This window comes from Ascidiella aspersa, chromosome 7 (assembly GCF_963924565.1).
Source record: "Ascidiella aspersa chromosome 7, kaAscAspe10.2, whole genome shotgun sequence".
Classification (NCBI taxonomy): Eukaryota; Metazoa; Chordata; class Ascidiacea; order Phlebobranchia; family Ascidiidae; genus Ascidiella; species Ascidiella aspersa.
Genome location: NC_139453.1, coordinates 5,950,979 through 5,961,445, shown reverse-complemented (window position 1 = coordinate 5,961,445; position 10,467 = coordinate 5,950,979). Strand labels below are relative to the sequence as shown.

The window sequence follows — 10,467 nt, the reverse complement described above, 5'->3', positions numbered from 1 at the left end:
GGGGTTCAAATTGGTATGCCTACACCAGGGGGAAATTGGGGTCCATGGACCCCCTGGGGGTCCGTTAACTAGTTATAGGAGGTCCATGAAGGCCTAATTAAAGAACTAGTGTATACTTAAGAATATATTAATTTTTCAAAGAAAACACTTTATTTAAAAATTTAACGGTTTTGCACTGAATGTATATAGTTAGACTCCATTTAACTTTCACATTTTCCGGACCGAAATAAACAGAGATATGAAGTCTATTTGTATTGCGACGTGATTTTGGAGCATTTCTTGCCTACCGGGGTCCATGCAAAGCCAAAAAAATAGGGGGGGGGGCGCGGTAAAATAGTTTAAGAACCCCTGGCCTACACTATTACGCTTATGAGCCGAAACTGAATTAACACATAACACAAAAATAAGGGATATATAGCAAGCAAAAGTCATTACAACACTATTAAGCAAAAGCTGCAGGAGCTACGTAGAATCAAGGCTGTGGAGACGAAGTCCTACTCGGGACTCTTGTAAGACTATTAGTGTCCGAAGTACGCATACGCAGTACTAAGCCAAGTCCGTAGTACGCATGCGCAGTACCAAGCCAAGTCCGAAGTACGCATGCGCAGTACCAAGCCAAGTCCGAAGTACGCATGCGCAGTACCAAGCCAAGTCCGAAGTACGCATGCGCAGTACCAAGCCAGCAAGTCCGAAGTACGCATGCGCAGTACGAAGTTTGAAATCAATAAAGCAGTAAAGGCGTAAACAGTAGGAAGGTGGAAACATCGTTGAGTATATCGTTGAATACTTTACAATTACCTATTTGACACCCTTTAAAAAAGTGAATTGTTGTATATACACCAAAGTTACGTATATAGGTGTCGCTGCCTGTGAAATATATGCTGTAGAGTCGGAACCAGGTTCGGGACTCAAATTTCGGCCAATCGGCCGTAACCAGACTCGGGTTGTTTTTAACCGACTCCGCAGCTGCTGGTTAAGCCTAATATAAAACCTCTTTCTTACTAATAATGCCGGAATCCCGAATAGTATCTTTGTCTGGAATATGCAAAAGGCACAACAAGCAAGGCTGTGTGCCAGTTTTGAATTAAGGCATCGCTTTCCATAACGAATGATGATTGAAGGAGAACAAGTACTGCAACAGCGAAGGCAAAACGTTTCATGGTTTTCTTTTTAACGAAGTCACCAGTTGTTATAAACAAGTCTGGAGGTAAAATCCTAAAAACTTTGACCTCAAAAAGAATTACAATATTACTTAATTGGTACAACTAATTTTAATAAAAATGTTAGAGAAAAATAACAGAGTCCATTAAACTACGGCCCGCGGGCCAGATCCAGCCCGTGGAGTAATTCTACCAGCTCGCGGCATATTTCTTAAATAATTAATAGGCTATGGTTACAGTTGAAATGTTATCAGATGCAATTTCGAACTAAATTTTGATAAAAGTTTAATTGAACGACAAAAGCTCAATACAGATTTTGTTGCAGACATATTTAAATTTCCTTTGTTGAGCGACAGTCAACCAAATAGCGTTCGACATCAAATTATAAATCCGGCACGCGTTTGCTACGCCTTACAGTTATAAGGCCCCTTTCTAAAGTTCAGTGAATCCTCTGTACTAAGGCATCGGGTGTCCACTTCTGTGTAAATCACTAAAATAAGCAAAGGAAAATAGCGGACCGCAGAAAAATGTATCAAGTTTCCTTATCAAATTCGGCACGCTGTTTTGCGGTAGTTATTTTAGTATTTAGCAGACAGTTAGCCTTGTCTGAAAATGGCGTGTAATTGGCATTAGCACTAAATCTTGCATGTGAAAGCACTTTCGCTGTCCGTTGTCCACACCAGTGCTTCTTAAACTTTTTTAGTTTTGTTCACCCCTACCATCGATCTCCAGATTTCATTCACCCTTGTCTAATGATATGATAAAACTATCTCGTCTATATATAACAGCACAAAATGATTTAGGTTGTTTCGATTTTTGTTAAGATCAACTCAAGCTAAGTTTTACCATTTAAAAACTACAATTTCTCGAGTCCATAAATATAAAGCTACAAAAGCACAAAACACGGTCACCAAATTTTTGTACTTGAACACTCAGTGCAAACCAACTTCACTATTACAATAAGCAAAAAAACACCAATTCAGTAGTCGATTTACTGCAGAGCTATAAAACATTTCTGACGGTTCACCCTTATTCACCCCTTTTGATTGGTTCACCCCTGCAAAAATTTCGTTCAACCTGGGGTAACCTATTCACCAGTTTAAGAAACACTGGTCCACACCATTAAATATTATAAAAAACATCCATGACATTGGACGCATAAAGATAGGATATATTCTTGTTTCCATGTTGAGTGTTATATACAGCGCTGTGGTTAGATCGTTGTTTTACGGTTTGAGGTTTGTCGCTTTGCTACGCAAATAAGTTGAAAATTATACTTACACTAGTTTCTAAATACCATTTAGGATGCAAATTAAAAAAAGGCCATTTTTAGTGTTATGTGATGGAAGTTTTACGAACACAAAGGCGCCCTGGCTTTTTTAAACTATTTAAACTTTTTTTAGTAATTTAGGTTTGCGTAGACCAGGGGAGGACAGGCAAGAAAAAGATGGCGTCATAAATTGACGTCACAATACGAGTAAACTTCAGAAATCTGCTGTTTTCGGTCCAAAAATGTGAAAGTGAAATCGAGTCGAAATACATTCAGTGCAGAAACGTTTTATTTATTAAATTAAATGTCTTTGAAAAATTGACTAGGCTTTTTTTTAACTATATACTAATATTTCATTTAGGCCTTGAAGGACCGCCCAAACTATAGCATTATGACGTCATTCTAAAAAACATTCCCCAAAACACAAATTCTGACCCCTGTTGTCCTAGCGATGCCACGCAGTGGGTTTCGATAGCTCTTGAAAGAGTATTTGGGCCGCGGCAAACATTTTTTCCGACCACTGCCTACACCCAGCCTCTTTATCGTTGGTTTTTAACAAATACTTCATTTCAACATGTCAGCAACTTGGAGTTGCCACACGCAAAAAAACACAAGATTTAGTTAAATGCCGAAGGGTATATTTGCTAAGGGCGCCAAACTTGCCTATCGGATTAAAAAATCTTTAACTTTCGCGGCTTAGCGCTTCTACTTATCCGTATGGAAAGTTTTTTGCGGTTGTATTTGTGCTCCAGCAATTAACACATTTGATTTGATGTTTTTTTCGTTAAATTCCTTTGCCTTATAGATCCGGGTGTTATTAGCGGTCCTGGCGAACAGTTATAGGGTTACCTTTACGTGCTTATTTCTAAAAAAACGTGCTTATTTTTGAGTTGTGTGTTTGGTTTGTCTTCGTTTGTTTTTAAGAACGTTTTGATTCAAAGTATAAATAAACCAATTCGACTTACGTTTTTTAAAACAAGACTTGAAAACCAAAATCATTAAAAAAAAGTGTAACAACATTGGCACTACACAGTACCCAAATTGTAGCTGGTTTTCAGGTGCTATTGAATTCCCGCGTGTACCTAAACTTCGACCGTGAAATGCTAATCAAAGTCATCCAGGCTCAATTAGCACTGGGTGTGAATTTCAAACGGCCTCAATATAGGACGGTTTAGCATTCATGTGAATGCCGGAACGAGTTTTTTCACGCAATATTAACGACTTGAAGGAACTGAAAAACATGTACTGGATGAACGCAACTTTAACACGGGATATGTACTTTTCAATATAAAAGGGAGGCCTAAATAAATATTAAAAGCTTTGTACGTATTTTGGAATATGATTTCGGCAAATATTTATTCGTCTTTAGTGCGCTAGAACAAATATGGATATTTTATCTTCGCACATGTCTAAGAAAAGGTTATGTACACAGACTTAGTTGACTTTAACACCATAAAAAACGATTTTTGTCCGGGATATGTTCAGCTGAAACAGCACACTCCAACTTTGGACTGTTCTTTTGTTGCACAATAGACATGTTGGCTGATAACAGCTGATGAGCGACATATTTTTCGGCCCACTTTAACGTTTAACTTGTAACACGAAATGTTCTTAATAAAAGCTAATGAAAAGTTCACAACAATGTTTTGCCTGGTGGGGTTCAGCATAGTTCAAATGCGCACATCATTATAGTTTAAATGCGAACAGCGTTTATTATTATAGCAGCAGAATAAAAATCAAGGTTAAAATACATGTCCAGTTTGAAATATAAGGGCTTGTTATCCTGTTTTCTGTAATTAATTGGTTAATAAATTTTAAGCAGAACAACGATTTCCGCGTTTTAGCAGACATCTTTCAAGATTAGCGCTTGTCAAACGGTCCTAACGCACCGTATATCAATTTGCGCAGGCGGAACACTGCGATATTTGCACAGTGGGCGTTTTGAAATACCGGTTTGCCTTGAGCCGTGTAAATGTTGATACAAGGCAACTTTTCAGTCACTTGAAAAATGCCGAAGCTTTAATTTTTAACAACTGTTTTGTCCAGCTTTGTTGGCCTTTTGCAAGCTTAAATTGGAACAAAGTATACCTGAATTGTACACTGGTATAAAAAGCATAACAACGTTTTGATTTACCAAAATAAAATGTTTTCGTTTTGTTAAATACTACATATCAACAATTAAATAAGTCTGTCCATAAAATGGAATCGCTGATTAAAGTCGACTTTTCAGCACCATTATCAAAACCAACGACTGTAATCAGCAAGAATGCTAAACAATATCCTGATAATTGGATTAGGGCCGACATTCTGACAGATAATATTCAAATTATTTGTACAGTGTAGCAATAGTTTAAAAACCAACACAAGATTCAACAGAGAAAGATAAATTTGGCATAAATATGTAAATTAACATTTGAAGATCACTGATTAATCGTTCTGCTGACGCTATAAGCAAATTTCAGCATAACATCCTGAATAACAACACCTTTTGACCTTCCAATTTTATCAATGTTTCTATTTGACCGTTGAAATAACATGATTATTTCAGAAGTTCGGATACATGTTTTTGGGCCAAAGAATTAGATATCGCTTTTAGAATAACACATAAAGTAACATTCTTACTAACTGCTTTACTGCTGTATTTTTGCGGTATATAAGTTTTTTACACGAATCTTTGAAAAAGAAGTCTCTGGCAAGCAAACTGTTGACTAATTAAACGTTTAAAGATTGGGAGATTCCTATTAAAAGCGAGTTCCTGTCGGATTGTTGATTAAATTAAGGGAAGAATAAAGCAAATTTCGACTGTCGGCAAATTTCTGTGAAAACTTGTGTGTGGTAGTTTTTTTATAACAGTTGTTTTTTCAAACCTGTGCAATAGCATCAAAGTAAGACCACAGTGCATTGTGCAAGCGTCTGTGACTAAAAATCAGAGTTCAGGGCTGCGAAATAAACGTTCACACTATTCGGATGTTTTATTTACTACGATACAAAGCAAGACACGATAGCGCGGTTTAATAGGAGAGTGCAAACGCGGTATATGTATTTCTGAGCTTATGTCAACTTCTTGATCGAAAAAGCTCAATAAATTTGATAAGAGGTAAGGCAGTGCGATTTTTCAGTACCGTTATTTTATATGGTACAGAACGCAAAAAAAAGTGTTTTTAGCGATATGAAAATCAAAAAGCCTAGTGATGTTGTCAATTATTCAACCCTAAACATTTCATCCCTTTTAAGAAAAAAACAAGAAAAATATACAGAAGTGCTAAAAACAAAAAAACAAACAAACACAATTGTAGTTCAAACTGCAATATGCTATATGAGTGTTCAGCTTAATAACTGCAATATGTATTTATGTATTCATTGTATATAGTAGTGTTTGTTCAGCACATTAGCAGTGGGAAGTGGCAATGTATGCATAATTAACGTAGGCAAGTCACCCACCATTTTAAGAGGAATAGCCACAAGACAAAGGAAACTCCAAAATACCAAATGGAAAACTCCAAAGGAAGTGTCTGTCAGAAGCTACTGCCTTTAGCCTAACACAAAATATTCTTTAACTGATTTGAAGAAACACCACACTACTGTGTGCTTACTCTACAAAAGTAAATATTAACTTACACCAAATAAATCTATCATTTACAGAAGCGGATATTTACATCACATAATTCACAGCTAGCCGATTAATTAGATCTTGCACACTGCTGGTTAGTAGAAAATGCTCATATGTATATGAAGTTAGTCAACCTGGGTTTTTTTCGGCAGGATTAATGCGGTCAATAAATAGTTTTAAAAAAAATCTCGGCGGTAAATATATTGCAAACATAAAAAAACTTACAGAAGTGTTGACATTACAATATGAAATGTTACATGAGTGCTAGGATTGTTAGTTAACTTTGTTGTTTTTCAGTGGAACGATTAGTGCAAAAGAAACTATTGCTCGCGAAAACGCTGCATATACTAATTATTTATACACATTTTGACTGCTTATCTTCACTTTTCTACAAGGTGTTGTAGTCAGGTGCTTTTCCACCACAGCAGAATTTCCACATCAAACCTCCAAGCAGAATTAAAGCAGCGCATAGAGCAAAACCTGAAAACAGGGGAAAATCGACGCTAATTGGGTATGGAGAAATATTAGGTTGGGCATTATGGTGACAACATTAAACCACTTTGACCTGGGAACTAACATAAGAAAACAACAATTAGGAGACAAAAGTGATCAACAATATCAAGCAATGAAAGGTTGTGTAATAGCTTTACTATTCAGTGTGCTTAATAGCGTAAAATCAACATTTTATTTTATTGCTATTTATGTGAGTTAATCAGGACTGTAATTTTATTGATCAACAACAGAACTTGACTGTTTAAATTCAGGAGAACTATAAAAAACTATGTTTATAAGTGCACGATAAATTTTAATTAAAACAGTGCGGGAGAGGGTAGCGACTTAAAAAGGTTGATGTTACGCCACGCTTACGTTGTGATGCGCAAAATACTGGTCACATACGGGTCGGCTACTGTATTACACTAACGGTTTAAACAAGCGCGTGTGTCCTTACAAACTCTAGCATCTAGAAGTTTTGTCACATCTTAATCTGTCTTGTAGTTGCTTGCCGGCTGTTAGCAAACAGCCGAGCCTATTCGTAGCGATCAACTGCTGTCGCGAATTATAAGCATATGGCGGTCTAATTTAGTATGTCAGGCTCATCAAGCCAATCGCTTGTCGCATGCTTATGGATTTGATTTGATTGAGTGCTTGGTACATTTGCCTGTCGTCTATAAAACATTTTGTGCTATAATATGTATTCGCCAGTCGTAAGTCAACGTTTGTCAGTTGCTTGTTGTCGAAGTGCCGTCGGGTAAGTATACTAATTGTATTAGCATGTCGTGTTGTGTGTAGGTTAAATTTATAACAAAAATAACTATGTAAAATAATGTTTATGCATGTAATATATATTTACAAGTAGAATTGAGTGGCTTGTGTTTTATTAAGAGCATTGAGCAGATTAGCTACGAAGAACAACACAAACTCACGGCGGTTCATGTCCAAATATAAATAGGCAGAATTAGCTAGTTAAGCTTTCTATTAGAAATAACTAATATAGGACATAAGGCCGCTACAGTTGAGAGGCCTAGACCATACAATATCATTTATTAAAATAGGAATGCAATAATCTTAAACAGGTAACCTATATTTAAGACCACATGCAGTGAAGCTTTACAAATATATTACCACCAAAGAAGCTTCCAACGTCAAAAGTGCTGTCCGGCTTGAGAGTGCTCGATGAAATTGTGGTTGGAGTGGTCGCGGTAGACTCATTAGAGGGTGTAGTCGATGTAGGCGGAACTGGGGCAGAAATGGATGAGGATTCTGTGACTGGATCATCAGGCGAGGATGTTGATGGTGTTAAGGGGTCTTTGGTTGAACCTGTAGTGGTTACTGTAGGGCCTGTGGTAGTAGTTGTGGGGGCTATAGTGGTAGTGGGACTTGTGGAAGCGCTTTCTGAGGTTGAAGCAGCTGCTGGTGCCGTTGTTGATGGAACTGATGCAGTTGCAGCTGAAATAAAATTGACAAGAGATGTTTTTTGTTTGTTGTGGGTTTGTGGTGGATTGCATCAAGGGCTGGAAGAAATGGTTTGACTTTTATACTACAATGTTTAAAATAGATTCTTCTGGCATATATTTCTACAACCAACGTTTCGGCTTACTATATGGCAAGCCTTCATCAGGGACTGACACAAATAGCCAACAGGACGCAAAATAAAATGTTATTTTATTTTAAACTACAAGTTTTTTTTTAGGTATTATAAAATGTATTTTGTCACAATAAAAAAGTAACAACAAACGCCTCATGTTGAATAAATAAAATTTATGATATCATGCCAATACTGCAAAAAGTTAGTAACATACACTACATACTACATCATCATCAACAGAGTTGACATAAGCACATAAGTAGATATATATAATCTCATAAAAAAATGGTGCTGGTCTAGAATCCTACCACTTTTTTTTAAGTCCTATAAACAGCAGCATCAAAACAAAACAACAAAACGAATTGTCAAAATTGAAATCGCAAGGGAGAATAATTAAGCCACCCTAAACCAAGTGCTTACTCAACCCCAAACAATGTTGAGACATTAGTTGTGTGATACGATTCTAGACCAGTGCCTAAAAAAATTGCTCTGTGATTCTAAAATGGTGTTTTCAGTTACTTCTATTTTGGTTACAGAATACTGTGGTTATGATTAAGTTCACTCAAAAATATATTAATTAACGAACAAGAAATTAGAAAGTTTGAATTTATAAGGTTTTAGACAGGTGCTCAAGATCAACATACTGGAAAATAGGGATGTACAATATTAATGCATGCACCTTTTAAACATAACCTTAACACAAAGATGGTTTAAAACAAATATGAATGCATCAATTAGTATTAACTTTCCAAAGTTAGTTAAACAGATGAAGTTACTGAAAATTGAACAAACCTTCAGTAACTGTTGTATTGTCTTGACCGTGACAACTTAAAAATATAGAAAAGATGACAAACAGACAAAATACAAACTTCTTCATTCTGCTAGTGATGTGGATTAGTGTTTTTTTACGACTGAGAAAAAGTAAAAACACTTTAGCAATTTAGGCAATAATATTAAGAAGGAAAATAAAATAAACTATCTTTCGTAAGTAGAAGTACGAGTAATTCAGAAAGGACTTAAGTTCCAGTCAAGTTATTTGTTGAATAACTATATAAACTAAAGGTTAATGCTTTAAGTCTTCCGTTTGACAAAATAACAAGTCTAGTACCAATTAAGTCATTATTAGAGAAATTTATCTCCAATTCAAATCACAGCTATAAAACAAAACGTTAAAAAACTTTTACCAAGCCTACTGACTGTCAAGTCATTATACAACACTGACAAATTGCGAAGCTTTACAATGCTATTGAAAACCAACCTAAAATACACTTGTCTTAAACGGCGGAAATTATTAACGACTAAACTACAACTGACTGCGCCAAGATCAATTAGCAGTAACAAAACAGGTTTCGCAACTTCCCGGCAAAAGCTTGTCATACAGAGATTGACACGTCAAGCTGTTGTAAAAACAAACATTAGCCAACGACCAGGGCTGCGTTACATTTGGGCGCCATCTTTTGTCTATCTTTCAGGCCCGTTAACGATTTTTTGAAAATTCATTGTTTACAGTTGTGCAATTTTTAAAAGAAGAGTTGCAGTTCTTGTAAAAATGTACAGTTAGTTTGTTTAGATAACGACCGCTTTTGCAAACTATGCAATACTAAACTCTTTGTTGTTGGTCGAATTATCACTTACATTTCGGATTTACCATTCTTTTTCATCATTTTACTTTACAAACGTAGATGCATTTTATTTTTTTTTACATACAAAATAAATTTGATTAAAGTGTAATTCATTGGTCAAATGATTACAAAATTTGCTCCAAGTCTAAAGCAGTAATTTTTAATGTTTTATGGGTTACGGCACCCCTCATAAATTATAAATAGATTTTCGGCACCCTGACTGGAATTCTCGTTAAATTTTTTACTGAAATGTCACTATAAATGGAACTGGAACAACACAATCAACCTGGCACATGTAAGAAAATAACATTTGATATAATGGTCTCTTATCGTAAACAATTGGTTGTATCAAGAGGCTTACCAGTTGAGCAAAAATCAGATTCTTAAAAGTTCTCAAATACCTATCTGCACCCTTGCCTTAAGCAATAGAAATGCCACACCAGGGCGCCGGAACCCCGGTTGAGAACCACTGGTCTAAACGAAACGTACTTGCTTTTTCATAATTATTATTACGCTGTAAGAAATTCTACAGTGGAAAGAACAGACGCGCGAGAGATAAAGCGATATAAAAAGTTTTGACGAAACCCATAAGCTGTGATATCTTCTTAAAACTTTGCAACATGTTCACAGAAGAAAAACACATTCTGTTTTAACATTTGAATTTTTGCAAAAACCACCGGTCGGTTTCAGTTGTACGAAATGAAAATAACGCATTATTT

The 10,467-nt window shown here is 36.0% G+C and overlaps 1 protein-coding gene across 1 annotated transcript; it reads right to left on the bottom strand.

The window, feature by feature from the left end:
- Positions 1-5,383: 5,383 nt before the first annotated feature.
- LOC146137419 (uncharacterized) lies at positions 5,384-9,076 on the bottom strand. Its single transcript, XM_083393757.1, has 3 exons — positions 8,919-9,076; positions 7,664-7,987; positions 5,384-6,520 (listed from the first exon to the last, which is right to left on the bottom strand). The coding sequence occupies exons 1-3, from the start codon at positions 9,001-9,003 to the stop codon at positions 6,429-6,431; spliced, it is 501 nt and encodes a 166-aa protein (XP_083249883.1). The 5' UTR covers positions 9,004-9,076; the 3' UTR covers positions 5,384-6,428.
- Between the last annotated feature and the right edge of the window lie 1,391 nt (positions 9,077-10,467).